The following is a 22421-nucleotide window of genomic DNA, read 5'->3' on the forward strand; positions in this document are numbered from 1 at the left end:
AATTCGAGTTCGACTCTTTCTTATATAACTCAAAATCTTGCCCTTGATTTTGTGTGGAAGTCGAACAATGGTTGACACCCTTTTTCTATGAATACCCCTGCGTGCTTGTTATCGCTTTTATAATGTATAGAGACTGTGTCATTGTAGTTAAGGGTTGTGAGATTACTTTTAATGTGTTTGAATTAGAAATGATGAACTGTGATGTGATTTTTGGGGATGGACTAGCTTTCCGAGTGTTATGAAACTCTGGATTGTCAATCAGAAATGGTTAGGCTTGAATTTGCTGATGGACCCATTATAGAGTGAAAAAGTGATATTGTTAAAAATTCGGAGTAGACTTATGTCGTATCTTAAGACTTGCGGGGTGAAATCAAAAAGGGCTTAGTTCTATCTAGTTGTTGTGGTATTACTCAAGCCGTGTTACCTTAAATATTATTCCCTACTATAGGTATGTGTTGAACCTTTCGGATGTCTTTTCCTGTGAAAGTTTAGAGTGAAGTATAAATCTCACAATTGTGTTTAGGCCTTAATGATGCATTCGTTATATGGTTAGTCGTATATTATCTCTAAGGATGTTTCACCTTGCTAGAAGAATTCTTGAAAATTTGAAATTTGATGTTTAGTGAAGAATCTTAAGCCACGACTTTCATTTGAGGACGAATGATCTTAAGGGGGGGGGGGGATAATGTAACACCCCGTACCTTTAACGAAAGTTTTGACCACGATCCTAGACTTAGAACATCAGATAAAGAATGTGGAAATTGAAATTTTTCTGTTCAGTTGTGATATGGTGGTTTACGCCCATGAACAGTGACCGTATTTCAATTTACGACCATGAACAGTGCCCGTAAACTGAAACCAAGAATTTCTGAACATTCTGGAATTTGACATTTTGAGGTCATATGGTTAAATACGGACCGTATTTCAAAACTTATTTCGAATTTGGGAAAACTTCCTTGATAAAAGTTGTAGAGCATTGAAATACCTTTCCAACGGTATCTTACGGGGGTCAAACGGACATCTGTGCAAGGAGTTATGGCCATTTTACTGAAGCGACACAGTGCAGTCCAAAGTGCAGAATACGGTCCGTAAATCAATTTACGGCCCGTAAACTGACTTTACGACCAGCAGTGTTCAGGTCGTAAATTTCACTTTCACAGAACAATATATATTCGTCCATATCAGTTCAACTCATTATTTTTCATTCCTTCAAACCCTAGAACGACCTCCTACTCTCCTCCAACATCAAGAACACCAAGGTAAGTCCATTCTAATTATTCCAACTCAATTCTAACATATATCCTTGTAATCTAAACAATAAATCATCATTCCTAATATAGGGTTTTCAAGAAAACCCATCTCAAGATTCAAGAATCAAGATTTGGGAAATCTTCTCCAAAATTCAAGTCTTTAATTCAGGTTTTGGAGCAATTAAGGGTTTGCAACATATTTCCTTCCAAAGTGATTCAAGCTAGGTTTTGGGTGTTCTTCAATAGAAAAGTGAATTGTTAAATCTTGTTTAACAAATTAAGGTATGCCTCTTTTGAACATACTCTTTTGATCGATTTTTTTTATAAACTCTTTGATTTTGATTCGTATGTCTCTTTTGAAAAATCTTATTTTGGAATGCATGACTTCTTTTCTTGAAGGTTCTTTATTGAATAGAAAGGGTGAACTTCTCATACAAAACCCTAATGTATGTCTAAGATTTTAATAATGTTCTTACCCTTATCATTGATAGATTTGACAGGTTAGAATAGAGAAAATGGCATTGAAAGCTCGGTTATGATTTTTGGATATCAAATGATTTGTGGGCTGTTTTGGTATGATTAAATGGATAGAATTAGTTGGATATTGATATAAAATAATTGTTGTGATTGTTTTTGATGTTGTTGTTCTTGAATTTGGAAGTATAAATATTATTCAAGATCCTTTAATGAATGAAAGGAAAAGAAATCTTTTCATGTTCCTTGAACTCTAATTCATGTTTAAATGGTGGTTAATGTGTGTGAGGGGACAAACCCACATTAAACCTAGATTGTAACAAACCCTATATATGTATGTGATATTATGAATGTTTTCCTCTATAAGATATGTTTAATAATGATGGTTAAGGGTTGGTAATGATATTCTCATTGATGATTTAAGACATGGAAATCTTTCGTAAAGAAGTTATACGTTTTCAAACATTGGTCGGAATAACTTATCCTTTCAATATGGCATAATGCTCCGTAATGATAATTTGACTACAAAGATGATTTCTTTTAGACAAGGTCATGCGTGTGTAGGGTCAAGCCCGCATCGAACCTTACACGAACTATACTACTTTGTGAAACTCGCTTTTCCCCATTATTGGATGATTGAACTTAAATCTTCTAAAGGTTAGACCTTCAACTTGTTTTGTTGTAAAATGGGTTTCTTAAACTTGAAATTTGAATAAGATATTTGAGTAAGATTCTCAATCGGTGGTAACTTGAAATGCCTCTATTTGGGATGATGACTTGAGAAGTGAGGTTCGGCCCTAAGCCATAATTGATAATTTAGTAATATGACATTATTTGTATTTTTTGTTTGTGTTTTTGTAACTGTATGGTAAAGTTGTGTTTGTCCAAAGGACGATTAGCCTCCGTGGTTTCCTAACCAGGAGTATCGATTGATTGATTAGTTTGCCTATGAGTGGCTTGCTTTCTATCTTGTTTCCTGTGAGTGGCTTGTAGTGATATAGAATTCGTAAGTGAAATTCTTGGCATGGTAAATGGTAAAGAGTTAAATTGATATGCCTTTCGTTGATCGATATGTGTAATGAACTTAAATGTTATTGACGGTATGACTGCTTTGAGACAATTGGTGAATCGGCTTCTATGCCATAGACTTTGTTGTTCTGTTTGCCTTGCTATTCGGGAGGAGGAGTAGCCACTATGGATCCTAGTGTATTAATTGCCTTGCCATTCGGGAGGAGGAGTGGCCACTCCCGGGTTCGCTACCTGGGGTGCATTAATGGCCTTGCTATTCGGGAGGAAGAGTAGCCACCGTGAATCTATATTTCGGTGTATTGCGCAGTGTGCCTAGCCATTCGGAAGGATGAGTGGTTACCGGGGATTTCATATCCCGGTGTGTTTATGCCTATCCATTCGGGATAATGAGTGGTCACCGAGACTTTATAATTCGGTGTGGTGAGTTGTGACAGGGGAACCCTACGGTCATTCCCTCGATGTGATTGATTCTTGGGCTTGTGTCAGTATGTAAAATATTCGTATATGTGTAATATTCGTAATCTCTCATGGAACCGTTGTTGACAATCATGATCAATTTGAAAGGCATAATTAAAAGTTGTAACTTAACAAAAGACTTCATAATCGATTTTTGATAATTCTTATGGAGATACACATGTTGAATACTTGTTTCTATATTGATTAATGGATTTGTAAACTATTTAACAAATGATATTGAGAATCACAAAGTGGAATGGCTGTTTTTATGCTATCTTTTTCAGAACTGATTTCTTTATATATTATTATATTTTATTTTCATAATACTTGTTGTCCCCGAGGCACTCACTGAGTACAAAAGTACTCAGGCATACCATTGTTGTTTTTGATGGTATGTTAGGTAACGAAGAAGAGCAGGTTCGTGATACTTTCGACGCTTAATAGGACTTGCTACTGCTGTGGATTTGGTGAGCCCACATCCTTGTTCGTGGGACACTTTCCGTTTCATTTATTATTCTAGATTTCCGGGCTGCGTCCCGAAGTTTGACGATTGTTATGTCTCTTAGAAGCTCCATAGATAGTTGTCAGAATTGTTGGTAGATTGTCAAAAGTCTCGTACGACTTAATGGGTGTTTGCCACGTTGATGGCCATTGCTTATAAAGACTTCCGCTGATTTAATTCATGTGTTACATTTAATTTATAAATTGTTGGAGGCGAATATTAAACCTGGCGGGTTCAAGTATTATTATTATGTCGTTTAGGTTCTTCCGATGTTGTTCATGACGTCGGATGCCGGTCACGTCTAGGGTGGGTTTTGGGGCGTGACAGTAACATGTATGCATCATATGCAAGCTGCCTGCCCATGTCGGAACGGTGTGATAATCAATAATGTAAGCCCGCGTCCAGGCCTCCCGCGTCCGGGGTACCATCTCATGCCGCCCACTAGTGGTGTCTGCCCATGCCCGAAGGTCGTGGTGTATCCGTATCGCCGCCCACCGAAGCGGTGTCTGCCCGGCCAACTAGGCCCGGTATGCAATGCTCATGCCATGCTTATCATAAAATAATCATAATAATGTACCCATTGTAAAATGCTTATCTTATCATAGCACATGCGTAGGGTTTGAGAACAACTTTACTCTATCGGGGTAACGTAAGGTCGTGACCCCCCCCCCCCCCCCCCCCCGATTACCTTATGGAGCAATTGCGGACATTCTGCCTCACCTTGAAAGGACTAGTACATAAGGTGAGTGTAGGCAAGGACTAACATCATCATCATCCTAGCATCATCATATCGTATAACTTATCTCATATAGGCATTAAACTTTTTGGAATGTAGGAGCTCATGGAAAGATGGTAATTCGGACTATAAGATTCATGCCATTGGAAAGAAAGGACTAGCCTCACATACCTTGTCGTTTAGCTAAGTTGTTGTCCACTTATTCTCCTTCGATACCACGTCGTCACCTTCATGAGAGAATTCGTACTTCATTAGTTAATTAACTACAAGAACAGATCCCTAGTTCTAGGAAAATTTGGGCAGTACTTCCTTCGTTTATACTAGTTTTCCCATGTTCTATATCTACCTCCAACATTCACAATGCTATTCGCAATATCACAATCAAAATCATCATTTATGCACCATTAGCAAAATCCACCATTTTCCTCCAATTTTCCCATATTTCTCCCTATAGCTCACCTTAGTGCTTTCGTGCATTTACTACTTGTTTCACGTTATAAACATCATTTATATCGTATTTGTACTCTCAACACTTCAACATTTATGATTCAATTCCACAATCATTCATTTATGTCACTATTCACTCAATAATGACCCATTCCTATGTTCTTCTACATTTTAAGTATCTAAGCCTTCCAATACCTTGAATCACGTGGTATAGTCATGAAACATACCTTAAATGATGATTGAACAGGCCTTGAGTTGAAATACTTCACTTAGCCAAAACCCTAGTGCCACCCTTTTAAGGATTTCTTTACTTAGATCATCCTTTGATGTGTTCTTACACTTGTTTTCATGAATTTAGTGGTGTTGATCTTGATGTTTCCTTTGATTCTCTTGAATTCTTATGGAGGAAATATTTGGAGAGTTCTAGAGCATTCTTGAGGTGCATGGATGAAAAATGAAGTGAAATGAGGCTTAAGTCCCTTTTAATGATCACAAAATCTGATTTTTAATGAACTTTTGTCGGGGTGAACAGTGGTCGTAAACCACAGTTTACAGACCGTATTGTGGTTTACGGTCCGTCCTTCGCGATCGTTTTTAAGCATTTCAAAAATAGAAAGTTTGGCTAAGGGACATGGCAGTTTACGACCGAGGTTTACGGTCCGTAAACCAGTTTACGGGCCGTCCTCCAAGTCGTATTTAGCAATTTCAACACTTGGCAGAAACTTTGAGATTTTGGAAGGCTGGAGGACGATTGCACTATACGGTCCGTAAAACACTTTACGGGCCGTATAGTGCCCTTTACGATCACTGAGCTGAAAATTCTCTGCCACTTCCTTATTTCCAAAAATTCATAATTAGCCATTCCCGACTTAGTAAAACATCATACACTCAAGCCCTTCATTGTTCTACTCATCACACAAGTACGAAAAAATTTCTGAGGTGTAACAATAGAAAATGGGTTATGAATGTAAGAATAGTGCCATTTTTGAGTAGTAGTTTTGAGTGAATCATGAATATTGATATATTGTGATTGTAATTATGTTATTAATGATGTTAAGAGCATGAGAGAAACATTAGATGAGAATGAATGTAATGTTGTATTATGATCATGATTATGGATGACCTTGAGAGGAAATTGTGGGGATTTGATAATGATGAATTTGACAAAAGTGATTGATGATGATATTATGAATGTTATTATTGACGTTTGGGAGTTGATATACGATATGGAGAAAGTAGTAGAAACAAAGGAAAAGCTGCCCTATTTTCTCTAGTTTTAGTAAGCACGTTCTTATAATTGTTTAGCTAATGTTAATATGAACTCCCTTGAAGGTAAAGACGTGAGTATTGAAGGAGAACGATCAAGCGGTAGAATAGCTGAAGGAAAAGGTATGTGAGGCTAGTCCCTTCTTTCTAAGGCATGATCTTATGGCATGATTTTCCCTCCTTCTCCATGAATTTCCTACATTCCGGAAAACTAAGAGTCTATGTTCATGAATAGCCAAATGAGTTAAAAATAAGAGATATTATGAACATGATGATGATGAGCTTAAGTCTAAAGATTCTAGAGTTCACGAATACGATGTTTCTACAAAGCTAATGATGTTAACTATGATCCATTGATGTTGTTCATTGTATACACTCACCTTATATGCTAATTCCTTTAAGGTAAGGTAGAATGCTTATGAATGCTCCATAACGGAATCGGGGGTTCACGACCTTATGTCACCCCGATAAAGTATAGTTGTCTTTGAGTTCCTAGGCATGCGCTATGATAATAGTATGATAAGATTATGATAAGTCTATGAGATGTACATGATGATATCACACCGTGCCTATATGGCCGGGCAGACACCGCTAAAGCGGGCAGCATATACACCATGTCTAGATGGCATGGGCAGACACCACTAGTGGGCAGCATGAGATTGTTACCCCGGACGCGGGAGGCCTGGACGCAGGCTAATGATTATCACACCGTACCAATATGGTCGGGCACCTTATACATATATGCATACATGATATGATGATTGTTATGGAGTAAGCTAGCATGCATTATTTCTTTTATAATTGATAGTCAGTTACATGTTGCTCCTCATTTGATGCCTCTTTATTTCATTGATGTATTATTATTGTTGATGCCTTACATACTCAGTACAATGTTCGTACTGACGTCCGTTTTCTTTGGACGCTGTGCTCATGCCCACAGGTAAACAGGAAGGTGAACCAAACTCGTAGGAGCTACCAGCAGACTTGAGAGCACTCCATTGTTCTGGAGGTGCTATTTGATTTATTATTTTGTGTACATATTTGGGCATGGCGGGGTCCTGTCCCGTCCTCATGTCTAGTACTCTAGTAGAGGCTCGTAGATACGTATGTGTTGGTAATATGGTCTCACTACTTCCTCATTGTATATGTATATATTATTTTGATAGCCGGAAGGCCTGTGTATATAAAGGTAAATATGTTTCAAAGTGGAAATGGTTTTTCTATGATTTTGAGTATAAGAATAATGAATGAAAGCAGGATGAGTACGATGGGTAATAGTATGAGCGGTGCTCGGTGGATAGCCCGGGTACCCGTCATGGCCCCTATTCGGGTCGTGACAATACCGGACTGCTCTCAAGACTCCGATTGGGACCCACCCTTCAAGCTTGTTTTCGGAATAGCTTGTCACTTGCCAGTTGAACTTGAGCACAAGGCTATGTGGGCTTTGAAGAAATTTAATATGAATTAGGAAGAAGTGACCAAGCTCCTGTTGTTTCAACTAAATGAGATGGATGAGTTTCAGTACCAGGCATATGAGAGTGCAGCACTATATAAATAGAGGATGAAGCAATATCATGACAAGAAAATCCTGAAGCGAGAGTTCTACAAAGGTGATCCTGTCTTGCTGTTTAACTCTCGATTGAAGTTTCTACCGGGTAAGCTAAAATCAAGGTGGTCTGGTCCATTTGAGGTGGTAGGTGTTTCACCCCATGGAGCGATTGAGTTGAAGTCCGGAGATGGAACTCGAACATTTAAGGTGAATGGGCAGAGGGTGAATCACTATCACGGGATGGTGTCGGGAGATAAAATTGTTGAACGATACCGGTTGAAGCACCTCAGAATGAATAATGACCTGGTGAACGTAGATAAGGAGTGAATGGCTACCACCGTCGTGCCGCGACATTAAATCAAGCACTTCATGGGAGGCAACTCAAGTGTAATGGTTATTTTCCTTCTTGTTTTTGTTTGCATATAGGGTAACATTTGTTTTGGTGCAGGTTAAAAAAAAGGGGAGAGAAAGTTGCAGAAAAATCATTGAAGCCTGGAGGAAATTGGACTTGTACGGACCGTATAATATTATACGGACCGTATAACCCAGTCGTGGAAGGTAAGGAAATCAAACAGAACACTGTTTGAACACATCTCTCATACACAATCATTTTCATGGACAGTGTAATATTATACGGGCCGTATAAATGATCGTGTAATTAAGAAGTTCTCAAACAGTGGTCAGTGCAGAAAAATTGATTTTACACGATCCGTATAAATTTATACGGCTCGTACAAAAAAAACAAGTTTCAAATCGCGTACAGAGGGTTAAAATAAAACCTCCCACCTTGTTCCACTCCCTCCATTAAACCCACGAACTTCACCACAATCACCCACAAACCATACACCTTCACCCACTCGAATTCCACCTCCCCAAATCTATAAATTCATCCAAGTAGCCATAAACACTTAGCAAAATCCATCCCCACATTAAAAAACCCTCTGTTCAAGATTAAAATTTTTCTTTTTCTTTTCTTTTTCTGCCCTTGTTTTGCATAAGGTGTTCCTCAAGGACTCTTCTCAAAATCATCAAGGCACAGGCATGGTTAAAAAATGAGATGTGAAAAAGGGAACGGGGCCCCGAGCTAGTAGGGGCTGACGTCGAGCCCCCGACCAACCAGAGACAGACCTTCGCTTGCGAGATGAGGGCTCGGACAAAGAGGTTATACCAGTGAAAAAGGTAAGGGGGGCTACCAATCCTCAACCCCCAACCATGACTCCTTCCACCTCGGAGGGAGGAGAAAAATCTGTGGAAGCTGGAACGGGGACAGGTGAGTCCTCAGATGATGAGGGAGATTCGAACAAGTGCGGCTTATCTGAGCCGATAGACACCCGAGCTCCAAACTCTGATGCTTCGCCAGAATCAGCGCACAGCAAGAGCCGGTTGGTTCTACTGAGTAAAACACTGCCAAAGGATGCTTTGCGGTTTGGAGTTCCGGGGTCAACGGAACTGTACGAGGATGGTCTGTCTCATATCAAGCGTGGGGCTGAGCCTAATCGAAGCATATGAGAAGAGAGGAAATTGGTGTTCGAGGGTCTTGAGGCTCTTCCCAACACAGCTGAAACACTCAGATTCTACAGGTTAGAGGTGTTTGCTGAACCTGCTGGATAGTTTTTCCCGGAGATTGTGTGGGAGTTTTATGCTAACTATGGGGCTGAGTTGTTGAGGATGAAAAAGCCCAGTCAGACTAATACTGCTCTCCCGTTCCGTGATGAAATCACGGTGCGGAATGTCAAGGTTGACATCTTAGCTGAGGCTATCAACAAAATTTATTTCGGGGATGACTTTCAGGCACCGGAGGATGAGAAAGAGTAATTAGATAAGTTGGCTCGCCGAAATCATCAGTCCGTGGTCAAATGGATAGCTGTTGTAATTGCCCACCCGGAGGTAGAATGGGTGACCCAGCAGAGCCCAAAGACTGTCAAGAGTACACTCAATAAGGAAGCTCGATTCTGGTAGCACCTGATGAGATACAGACTGTTGGTGACCCAAAATGACAATACAATCACGGTTGCCCAGGCAGTGGGTATTGCATCGATAATGAGTCGGTATCCAGTGAACATGGGGCGTATGATAGCTGATGAAATTCGACGGAGAGCGCCCCAGCCTATGACTTCATTGGCATACCCGTGTCTTATCACAGAGCTGTGCAGATGAGCTCAAGTTGTCAGAATTCCAGATCAGGGCCAATGCACCAAAAACAAGAAATTTAGGGACTGGCGAAAGGATAAAAAGGGGGATGCACCAGAGATATTTGTGGTCCCACCCGAGGGAGATACAAAAGCTCTACCCGAGTCAGATTTTAGGGCTCTGGGAGATTCTATTGCTACTGATCCCGGGATTCCTGAAGCGGGTAGTACTGATGCTACAGCTCAGGCCCACGACACAGATTCTAATACTGTTACGGTGGCTGCGACTACTGATCCACCACCACCTCCTGCTCCTGCACCCGCTACCTCTGCGGGTCCTACTACTTCATCTGCTCCACCTCCAGCTGAGCATTCTGAGGTTGATTTGTTTACCTTTTCGAGAGCGTGTGACCGAGAGTTAGCTTTCAAAACTTTAAAAGCTGAAAAATAACTTGGGGCGATCATGTTGCACCTTAAGCCCTAAATAAACAAGCAAATCAACATTGCTAAAAGAGATATTTGGGAGGAATATGCTCAGTCTCGCGAGGAATTCCAAGCACGATTGGACGGGTTTGAGATGAGGTTGGTTGCTTTGGAGCAGTCGAAAGCAGGGGGCAATTCATTTTCATGTAATACTGAATTGGAAAAGCTGAAGGCTGAATTGGACGCGCTGAAGGCACGTGAGCAAGCAGAGGAACCTGTTCAGGCACCACACATCAACATGGATATTGATATCCCGGTCCAGAACCTGCTCGACTCTGAAGAGGAAGAAGAGGAAGGAGATAAGACTCGAGGGAAACGGCCACTAGATACCGTGGTTAAGGATGTGAATGAGAGAAACAAAAGGTTGCACAAAATGGCGGAGGAGATGCTGCAAGCCGCTGCCCTAAACTCGTTGCGTGAAAACTATCCAGATCTAATGGGCGCGTCGGGCAGCCAGCCACGAGAGGCGACACCTGATGTTGCTGCGTCTGAAGCAGTACAGCCCCGAGTCGAGGAACATAGCGCCTAGGGTGCCCAGGTATCCCTTACCATTTTTAATATTGCACCTAGAGTTGATGCATTGGGGACATTTCATGATCGTCAGTTGGGGGTGGGGTACTTGATCAGGTTAATATTGTAAATATTTGTTTAGGAACCCCCTCGACTTTTCTTTGCCAGAGTTCTTTTCCTGAGGGGTTGTATTTTATGTTGAAACTGGCATGCTTAGGATGTGCTTAGGTTGAATAGAGTAGTTTTGACTTATTTGGTGTTACTCTGTAACTGATGGCATGTTGTGATGGTTTGTTGGAAATTTTGGACACCTCGAAATTGCGAAAAATGCATGCTTAGAACAGTTGTTGATTGACATGATTGATTCTTTATATGATATTAGGATTACGGGGGTATTGTGTGTGACGAATGACTACTTTGGAGGTCATAAGTGTAAAAATAATTGTCCTTATGCCAATGTGTGTGTGAGTTGTTAGTTTGGTTCCGTTTTTGCATGTATAATCTAGTTTGGTTGTGAGTTGAAATTCGAAAGTTAGTTTGGTTGTGAGATGATCTTAGGATTTCTTTGTATAAATAGTCACTTTGCCTAAATAAGTCTGACCAAAAGCATTTCGAATATCCCTAGTTTCCCTTTTTGAGCCTTTGACCTTTTTCTTGGATAGCCAATGATGAAACCTTACCCTTTGAGAAATTAATCCATCTTCGCACCCATTCCTTCCTTGATTCTACTAGATAGATGAGGCAAAATGCCTAAGTTGGCGGTGAATTAAATGGGGAGTAAATGTTAAAAACATAAGTTGGGGGTGGTGAAGTTGCTAGTGGAGATTCGATGTGGTAATTGCATAGATATAAAAAAAATGGAAATCAGAAAATTGTGACATAAAAAGAATTTTAAGTTGGTTAGGAATAAAACCACATCGAAGTTGAAAGCTTGAAAGAAAATTAAGGGGTTGGAAAGAAAAAGAGGTGAATTAAGGTGAAGAGATGTTGTAGCGTTCAAGGAGGGTGAGTCACTAATATCCAAAAAGTATCCTATCCGTCCCTAAGCCTACATTACAAGCCAAAACAAATCCTAATGTGATCACAACCGAACGAGCCTACGATGAAAACATAGAAAATAAGGGCAAACCTATGGTATTTGCATGTGTAGACATGAAATTCTTTGAGAGTGTGAGTGTTTTTCTCTTCTCTTTCGTCTTCCCATTCTTGTTGTATATATGTGTGTTGGGACATTCTTTGGTCTAGGTGAGGGCATAAGGATGATAATTGAGCATAGTAAGTGGCCGCTTAAAGTAGCATTTGTGTGCGACATAATATGTTCAATAATGTAATGTCATGCATTGAAGCTTCATTGTTAGTCATAGCATTCTTGGGTTGTGTATACGGTTTGAAAATTGAAAAATGGGGTGGTCCGTGGAAGAAAAACGTGCATGCCGGTAGTTCGGAAACAAAACCATTGTAGACATTATTACTTTGTGATATATAGGTGTTAGTTGAGTCCTGTTTGTGTTGCACTGCTTGCTTAAGGACAAGCCAAGACTTTAAGTTGGGGGTGTTGATGTGCCGAGAAATTGTGGCACAATTGATACTCTTTTACGAGAAGTTTTACTTGTTTTTAGTCAAGTATGTGTTTTTGTCATGTTTCAGGTAAATCATAAAGTACGGGTTCAAGAATTAGAAGTTACAGAAAAGTTGCATTGAAGCTTGATTTTCACGGTCCGTAGAAAGTTGTACGGACCGTATCTGTGGTCGTATAAAAGGAATTAAGGCAGAAGAATATTGCAGTTGGAAGATATTGAAACACAGACACTTATACGGGCCGTATAAGTAGATTCGTAGACAGGCTGAAGAGGAGACACAAAGTTGTGTTGGAAGAGGAAGTTTCACGAGCAAGTTGTACGGTCCGTATAAAGTTATACGGACCGAGTAATGCCAAGTCGTGTTTGTCTCTGCAAACCTAGAGACCGAAGGCCGTATAAGTTTTGTACGGTCTGTACACTATTATACGGACCGTATAAGTGCTGCCTGGGACTAAAGTGCAAATTTTGTAATCTCACGTTTTTGAAACCTATAAATAGTCCAATGCAGGGTTTTATTTAGGATCAGTTAATATATTTTTTTCTCTTGACTTAGAATATCAAATACTCTCTAGTTTTTGAAGATTCAAACATTAATTCAAGTATTATCAATTCATCTTTTCTTCAAAAGTAAGAAATTATGAATTCTTCAATTTCTTATTTCTTGTTCTTTGTCATGAGTAGCTAAATTCCCTTACTAGGGTTGTGAACCCAATGACGGGTGTTTTGTGATTGGGTTTGTGATTGATATACACATAATGGATTATTAGGGTTTATTTATTCTTCATTCGTCATTGATAATTAATAGTTGCAAACATTGATTAAAGCCACAAACCTTGATTTATTTGGGAAAATAATTAGGGTTGGTAAGAATAAACAAGAAGGACTCAAAGCTCTAAACTTTGTTTAATAAATTTACTTAGGAATAAGAAGAATTTACTTGGCATAATTAACCGTTCTTCATAGTTACTTTCTTATATTTGGGAAAATCATAGAAAGAGATAATCTTTAGTTATTGGGAAATAGTAAAGATTCATATAGAGGTTAAGTGCATTCATATAATAATCCATTAGAAGTATATCAAGATCAATACCCATGATCATACACCTTATCTAACGGGGACACAACCTTAGTTTCTTTTACCATAAATTACCACCCAAAGCAATTAGATACCAATTAGTCATTAAAACCCAAACTTTTACCAAAATCATCGGATTAAGACATTAGACCTAAATTAAGAATCCTACGACTTTAGTAACCTTTTCACACCATATTAACTGTGGGATTCGCTCCCAACCTTGTTGGGTTACTATATTTGACAACGTCCGCTTTATACCATTAATAGGTGTAATTTGAGCGTATCATCGGTCACCCCAGTAATAGCATAAAGTTCTTCATAGATTGCGGAAAACTTGAGGGCATTGAGTACATAGAACACCTCGACTTTATCATGTACATTCGTAGTTAGCTGCATTGTAGCTACATCGATCAAAGCTCTTCATGTGGCCAAAAACTAACGCCTCAAGATATATGGGACTTTCGAATCTGGCTCGAAATCAAAGATAACAAAACCTGCTTGAAATATAAGAGACCCAACCTGGCCAAAGCATCTTCAATTATTCCCTCTGGTCTTGCTAAGGATCTATCGAACAGCCGTAGAACAATAGTAGTCGATCTCGGGTTTCCAACCCATTTTTTACAACATAGACGACGACATAAGATTAAAATTTGCACCAAGAACGCACAGTGCTTGTGCAATGACTTCTTTCCCAATAGTGATTTCAATAGTGAAACTGCCCGGATCCTTCAGCTTTATAGGCAATTTACTTTGAATTTGAGACGTGCATTCTTCAGTAAGTGCAATTATGGCATACTCCGTGAATCGGGTCTTTTTTGCTATGATATCCTTGATATACTTAGTGTATTTCCGAACCACTTGCAGCATATCTACCAAGGGAACATTCACATGTACTTGCTTCAGTAAGTCAAGAAACATTTTATATGTTGCCTCTTCTTTCTGTTTCGCCAACCTTTGAGGGAAAGGAGGCTGTGGCTTGGAAACCATTGGCTGGGGTCGCTTCACCAAAGGTGACTTTTCTACCCTCTCTACCTCGATCACATCATCTTCTATAACTGCCTCTTCTCTGCTTCTTCCTGTGTCACTTTTTTGGAGCAAGTTCTTCCAATTCTCTTCCATTCTTGAGAGTCAGAACATTACTGTTATATCCCGCATTTTCGTGCAATCGGATAATTCAAGACAATCGCGGGAGGACAACAAGCAAGGCCATATTTTTATTTTGTTAAGCATATGAATGGCTCATGAAGAATTTAGAAGTAGAATTATTAAGAAAGGTCAAGGGCATAAAGGGAAATTCGCAATATGCCTCGTGGAATTATGGAGGAAGACGAAGGGTAAATTTGGAATTTGATAAAAATAATTTTTCATGACTTGCAAAAAAAAAAAGTAAAATATAGTGGGCTAGGGTGTTGGGCCAAGGGTGGCCGTCCAACACCCCTAAGGACCCAAGCCCATATGGAAATTAAATGGGTTGTATAAAAGATGACTTAGTAGTCATCTTTATCACAATTCTCTCTAGAAATTTCAAGAACATAAAAGCAAGAAAGGAAGGAGAACCTACTAGGGCCATTCGGCCAAGTAGAAAATTCCAAGGAAATTTACAAAAATTCTCCAAAAATCATTTTCTACCTATTAAAGGGGCCTTAGTAAGTTGGAGTGTTCATTGAAGCAAGAAACCACATGTTCTTGTGAGTTGCAAGTGTTGCTCAAGAAAGAAGATTAGAAGAAAAGGTAAGAATTCACTTCTTTTTTTATGTTATGGATGTTTTGCATGTTGTAGTGGGTAAAAAGTGGATGAAATTCATAGAGGAATGAAACCATGGTGTGGCCGTGAATGCATGTGCATGTGTAGGAATCATGTGTTGATTATTTTGTTTAGTATTTGGTTGTTATTATTGTGAATGTTATGTGGATGATGGGAGTTGAATGATTTTGGAGAGGTTGTAGTTGTGTATGTAGGGTGGTGGCCGTGTAGTGTATATTATATGTATAGCCGTATATATGTGTTAAGTAGTGAAAGAAGATGAGCCAATTTTATTTAGTGTTTTGGTTGTCGTTGTGTTGCGGGTACTATGTTGTTGATGAATGCATAATAATCTTGTGAAGTTGAAGAAGTTGGAGACTTGCGGTTGGAGTATTTAAAATTGAATACTATGTTCTTGCATGTATGGAAGATAATGTTGTTAGTGTGGTGTTGTTGGTATATGAATTATAATGTTGTTAATGTTCTTATTGGAGTTGGAAGGTTTTGAAGGAAGTAGTATATTGATTGAGTTGTTACAATGTAACTTGGAATGAATATGGAAATTTTTAGTATGGTCGTTGATATTGTGTTGTTAGTTTGGCCGGGTCGAATTCCCGGATTGTTGTTGATTGAAATTGGCCAAGTTGAACTTGGTGGGATGGAGTAGTTTACAGGGGAAGTGCTGCCGAAATTTCGGTAGCCAAGTATCATTTTAAGAATTCAATTCTAAAGGCACTAATCATGTTTGGTAAACTTGACCAATTTGTAGATTTTGGCGGATTTGCGAGTTGAATTCGGGATAGCCAAAGGAGCGGAAAGAGGTATGTAAGGTCTCACTTTCCTTCTTCAGCATGTCTTAGACGTAATAGGGTTGAATACAAACTTCGGGGATGATCCTATTCCTAGAAATCTGAGATTGAAATTAACCCTTTTTCATTCAATAGAATTGACTTAAATTTTTCATATCTTGTTGAAACAATGGCTCCTACTTCTATAACTTGCCAAATGAAACCAGATTATAACTAAACCTTCATAAGTGACTCCATGAAACTTATTATATGCAATTTGGGTACGCCACCCAGGTCGACTCGAGGTGGGCCCACTATTCCCAAATTCCCTCCTATTGTTCCATTTAGCTTATTTCCGTACTATAATTAAGGGAAACTTTTAGTTACTATTCCGACTACTAAACAATAGTTGTTTAACTAATCTATTGATCCTAAGGTATGATCTTCTCCCCAATAGCTCGTAAATGTTTTCCAAACGCCCGCATTTTCCCAAAACAAAGGTTATGGCAAAGTAAGTTTTTTTTTGTCAATGACGATGAGTATGTTCTACAATGACATGGATGATGTCAGGAAAGAAAATGTTTACATGATGAATATGACAATGATGATTCCATGATTAAAGATACCATAGTTCATGAAACGATACCTTATGATCCTGTTCTATGTTCTCTCGTGATGTTATTCTTTATTGATAGTCTCGCCTTATAATTATTGTTCCTTCAAGGTGAGACCTGATGACCATGACGATTTCATAATGTAATCGGAGGCTATCGACCTTACGTCACTCCGATAACGTTATAGCTTCTCTTTGGGCTCCCTTGCATGCTATGATATATATGTATATATGTATATGTATACGGGGAAGAAGGGAGCAGGGCAGAGCGTTATAGACGCTGGGATATACACATGGTACATGTAGCCGTATTTGACTTGATATCGTCCCGGACGCGGGATGCCCGGACGCGGGATATTTACACACATTCATGGCTAAATGGATCGGCTGCCGACGCCTCGGCAATACATTATGTTTTATATTCATATATGAACACGAAATGTTTTTTTTAAAGACAGCTTAGCATGCATGGCATCTGCCCTGGGTGGCACATACATGTACAGGTTGCTCTATTATCGCTCTATATGTCCTATGATTTCATTATGTTATTGGTTGCAATTTATATTCCTCTCCTTACTATTTTCATGCCTTACATACTCGGTACACTATTCGTACTGACGTCCCTTCTTGTGGACGCTGCGTTTCATGCCGCGCAGGTAAGCAGGTTGACGGACTTGATTCTTAGAAGCTCCACCAGCGGTTCATAGAGAGTGCTCCAGTTGTTCCGGAGCCACTGTTTATTGGTACTACTTTTGTGTATATATATATTCGGGCGTGACAGTGCTCGACCCTTCTTGTGTATATGTGTATTATGTCTAGAGGCTCGTAGACAGATGTGTACAGTTAAATGTTTTGTACTTTTAGCAGTCCTAGTCGATGTATAATGTGTTAGTAAAGGTTGTTCGCCTATGTTCATAACTATGCTAATAATGTTAATGTTAAGTAACAAATAAAAAAAATGGTATAGGTCATACGGCCCACTTAGTAATAAGGATATGAGACAAGATAAGGGGTGCTCGGTACAAGTACCGGGTACTCGTCACGGCCCTAGTCGGGTCGTGACAATTACACGGTTTCCGATTTGGGGCAGTGTCACTTGGAAGTCCCCCAAGTGCTCTAGTGTTCTGAATGCTAGCTATTTGACCTATTTACCTCTCCAGATTATGCACTGACAAGTCATAATTCTGATTCTCGGTCATTATCCTTTGTTGATCCACCATTATCTTTTGCATATCAGCCTTCATTTCTTCCATACTTCTCGTACGAGTAGAAGCAGGCGCCTGATTACCTTGTGTTGGCCAGGTCAGTCAAAAAAGGTCACTAAAATACTGAAAAATTAAGACTGGGGGGGTAATAGGTCGCCCGCAAAGGTTGGGTGCATCATAATTAATCTGGCTATACGTTGGGGGGTTTTAATGTATTTTCCAATTAACTATACTAACAGTTGGTCAAGAACGTATATTTAAAGCTTGAGTTTATCACAGATAGAAGAATATTCTAGGGTTACATAACCTTCATAATCATGCTGCGTATTCACTTTCATTGACCTTTGTTCTTTATCGATTCATTGATTGACAGGGTTGATATTACGACTACGAATCTCTCGAGTTCTATAGTGGCCTATTCAAGTTACTTACATGCCTATATCTCCATGGTCATGAACCTTAACACAAAAACATTTGTATTTCTTGTGTAATAACCAAGTAAGGAAACTGGGCATATCTCTATCATATGCCCAAATCCACTCCCTGATGCCTAGGGTTAAGATCTTACTCTACTTAAGCTTCATTGTATCTTAGCATTCCTCTCTCGAGTTCAAACTAAGAATCAAATATATATCCTACTGGTCTCGAAGTAGCAAAATAGTCGAGCAAAAGATTAAGCAAATAACTCATATGATAAATAAAGCAAAAGTCAACTCAAGTGTCATACGACAACAATCATACATTGGCCATAACCCCAGAAAAAGGAGATTAGCCACTCATGTTTGAAATAAACATCATGGGTACGTAAAAATTCATAAAGTAAACTAGAAAAGTAGAAGTAGAAAGTAAATCGATACTCTCAAGTCCTCACAAAGTGTTTCTATTGCAAGATCATTAGAACAAGCCTTGGGAGATTAGTGCACTGATTGATGATATCAAAAACGACATGAAGATGGCACAAGCACGTATTTTGCAAATATTCAGAGAAGGAAAGACACTTTCTAATTTTTTGGCAAACTATGCTTTAGATAACAATGACATACAAACATACATATTTGCAGAACTACCAAATGAAGGAAGGATGATGATGAACTTGGACAAAGCTCAAATTTTTCACTTATGAATCAGAATGTCACGCCCCGAACCATGGCCTGGGCGTAACACGGCACTCGGTGCCTGACTGCATGTGACCGAACGAACCACAAGGCTTGCTGAATCATCATGAGGCATACATAAGCGGAAATATAACGTGAAGTGCATGATGAGCTTTTATAAAACTTAGTAAGTCATAATATTAAACATACGTACTTGATTAAGTCATGAATGCGGACAATATCATAAATGAGCCAAACCGGCTAACCAACTCTGGAAGTATAACATGACACTTGTCTTGTCTATGAAACCTCTAACATGAGTCTGAAACACGTAACATACATGCTGGGACAAGGCCCCCAGCATACCTTTAGATGCAAAACTAAATAAAGAAAGACAATTCCTACACCCCAAATGGGATGGGGCTCACCAATAAGCTGGTACATGCAGATCCTAATGAGCAGAGGCATCGTCCTATAAATCCGTACTGGCATCGTGAAATGCAGGCCCCCGGGCAATAAAAAGGGATATCGGCACATTTAATGTACTGGTATGTAAAGTAACTGAAAGAAATAACATGGGACATGAAATAACATGATAATAACTGAAACTGAAAACTTGGACATGAACATGAGCATGAGCATGGGTACATAGATATATATATATAACATAAGTAAAACATGATAAGTAGGTAGAGCATTTCATAAACCGACAGCATGATATTACCACGTGGATACGTGGAGTCTGGTACCTCGCCGGACCAGTAGAGCCCCCATACCTTGCCAGGGTATGAGGTGGTAACGTGCCTGATGGATCCATTCAGTGTAAAATTAAGGAATCGTCCTAACTAGGTGGAGCGATCCTTGTCCTACGGTGGCTACGTAGTTTCAGGCTATCTGAGCCTTCTCGGTAATTCGTGCAACTCCCAAAAACATGAATATGATATAATTGGCTAAGGAGCCCATGATTTTTGTGAATTAACTTGTACTTGACTTGTAATCATGATTTCACGAAATAGCTTGTAAATATGGTTTCATGAAATAACTTGTATTTAGCATGTATGTATCTTGTATCATGGCATAAAACTAATTATTTAATATAGTTGCATGAAAACTTGTAGACATGTAGGATATTCATAAAATAATCATTCTTAGTAAAAATCATGCATGCAAAAACCCATGGAATACAAGATATGGGTTTTCATGGACTACGGACTGATTCTCAATAATCATATGGTATATGTTAGAATATATGTTAGAATTGAGTTGGAAAGGTTTGTATTGACTTACTTTGATGGTTTGGATTGTTGCTAGGGCTTGGAATTGTGAATAATGAAATAAAAGAACTGAAGGCTTGAATTTATACAAAAGTAAGGCGGAAGTTATATGGACATATTATACGGTCCGTATAATATGACCATGTTTTCTCATGGCTGAAAACAGAATGTCAATTTGAAGTTTCATGAAGTACGGACGAGTTATACGGTCCGTATAAAATTATATGGGCCGTATAACAAGTTCGTATAACTTGACCAGTGAACGGACTGCTCTGTAATCCTTCAGTAAAAGAGCTATAACTTTTTGTACAGATGTCCCCTTGCCCCCATAATATACCGTTGGAAAGATATTTCAAAGGGATACAACTTTCATTTAGGAAGGTTTCCCAAATTCCAAATTAATAAAGGGGTTATGGTCATTGGAAGTAAGAACTTCTACAAACTCACTTGCAAACATTCCCCGTAGAGTGGCTTCCAACTTTGCTTTGCCCAAAGACATTTCTTATGACTTGATTAGTTTTCAAAACACTTTCTATAGCCGTCATATTGGTTCCATTATATTATCATCTTATGAGTCAAACCTTCACCCGAAGCTACGAGGTGTTACAATATCTCCCCATTGGGATCATTCGTCCTTGAATGATGGGTCATGGTTAAGAATATGGCTGGACATGGCTTTACTACATGAACGTGAAGGAAACATGACATGAAACAGGGAGACTGAACTAATATGACATGGTTACATGGAAACGTGAATACTGAGACATGAACATGGGCACTAGATACATGACATGAGCGTGGAACATGAGACATAACATGACATGGGCTATGGAAAGTTACCTTGAGAGTTCTCTGCTTGCTCTTCAAACAAAAATGGGTACTTGGACTTCATATCCTCCTCGGCTTCCCATGTAGCTTCCTCAACTTTCTGACTCTTCCACAGGACTTTCACTGAGGCTACTTCCTTAGTTCTCAACTTGCGAACCTGACGGTCAGGAATGGCTACGGGGATCTCCTCATAGGTCAAACCATCCTTAACTATTATAGTATCAATAGGAACAACCAACGACGGCTCCTACACACTTCCTCAACATGGACACATGAAACACGGGATGTACAACAGTTAAATCTTATGGCAACTCAAGTTCATAGGCTACTAGACCGACCTTTCGCAGAATTCTATAAAGTCCAATATATCTGGGATTGAGCTTCCCTTTTTTGCCAAATATCATAACACCCTTCATGGGTGAGACTTCTGGCGACTTTAAGCCGTTTTCAAACGCTCCTGTATTAACTTAACTTTCTCCATAGCCTGGTAAACCATATTTGGTCCTAACAACTCTGCTTCACCAACTTCGAACCAACCAATTGGTGATCTACACCTTCGCCCATACAGAGCTTCAAACGGTGCCATCCCAATGCTAGCATGATAACTGTTATTATAGGAAAACTCGATGAGAGGTAAGTGGTCATCCCAATTACCCTTGAAATATAGGACACATGCTCTCAACATTCCCTCAAGGGTTTGAATAGTGTGCTCTGCCTAGCCATCTGTTTGTGGATGAAAAGCTGTGCTGAGGTTCACTTTGGTACCCAATCCTTTCTGAAAGGATTTCCAGAAGTTTGCTGTGAACTGAGCACCACGCTCTAAAATAATAGACACTGGGGTCCCATGCAATCTGACAATTTCATTAACATATAACTTGGCATAATCCTCTGTTGAATTTGTGGTCTTGACTAGCAAAAAGTGCGCCGACTTAGTAAGCCGGTCAACGATCACCCAAATAGAGTCACGTCTCTTGGCTGAATGAGGTAGACCTGATACAAAGTCCATATTGATCATTTCCCATTTTCTCACAGGAATATCAATATTCTGAGCCAAGCCACCAGGCCTCTGGTGTTCGGCTTTCACTTGCTGACAATTCGAACACTTAGCTACAAAATCGGCCACATTCTTCTTCATATCGTTCCACCAATAAATCTCCTTAAGATCATGATACATCTTAGTGGAACCTGGGTGAATGGAATACCTGAAATTGTGAGCTTCTGACATGATTCACCCTCTGAGCCCATCTACATCTGGAACACACAATCTACCTCGGTACCTCAAAGTACCTGTTATATCCCGTATTTCGTACGTTCGGATATCCCAAAGTAGTCGTGACGAAGTAAAGGGAATGACCATTTTCAAAAATTTATTATAATGTATAAGTTGTT

The 22421-nt window shown here is 39.4% G+C and overlaps 1 protein-coding gene and 1 long non-coding RNA gene across 2 annotated transcripts; both read left to right on the top strand.

Moving 5' to 3' along the window:
• Nucleotides 1–692: 692 nt before the first annotated feature.
• LOC132605070 (uncharacterized) lies at nucleotides 693–3913 on the top strand. Its single transcript, XR_009569011.1, has 3 exons — nucleotides 693–1259; nucleotides 1341–1532; nucleotides 3610–3913. It is a non-coding gene; the product is annotated as an uncharacterized LOC132605070 (long non-coding RNA).
• Nucleotides 3914–8921: 5008 nt separating this feature from the next.
• Nucleotides 8922–10289, top strand: LOC132607808 (uncharacterized). Its single transcript, XM_060321885.1, has 2 exons — nucleotides 8922–9171; nucleotides 9889–10289. Exons 1-2 carry the CDS (start codon nucleotides 8922–8924, stop codon nucleotides 10287–10289), a joined length of 651 nt encoding a protein of 216 aa, XP_060177868.1.
• The last annotated feature ends 12132 nt before the right edge of the window (nucleotides 10290–22421 follow it).

The sequence above is a fragment of the Lycium barbarum genome, chromosome 8 (genome assembly GCF_019175385.1).
Source record: "Lycium barbarum isolate Lr01 chromosome 8, ASM1917538v2, whole genome shotgun sequence".
Lineage (NCBI taxonomy): Eukaryota > Viridiplantae > Streptophyta > Magnoliopsida > Solanales > Solanaceae > Lycium > Lycium barbarum.

Coding starts and splice junctions, on each gene's coding strand:
- LOC132607808 (XM_060321885.1), top strand. CDS start 8,922: ATGACTCCTTCCACCTCGGAGGGAGGAGAAAAATCTGTGGAAGCTGGA. Junction 9,172..9,888: donor AACGGAACTGTACGAGGATG/GTCTGTCTCATA, acceptor TCAGAATTCCAG/ATCAGGGCCAATGCACCAAA.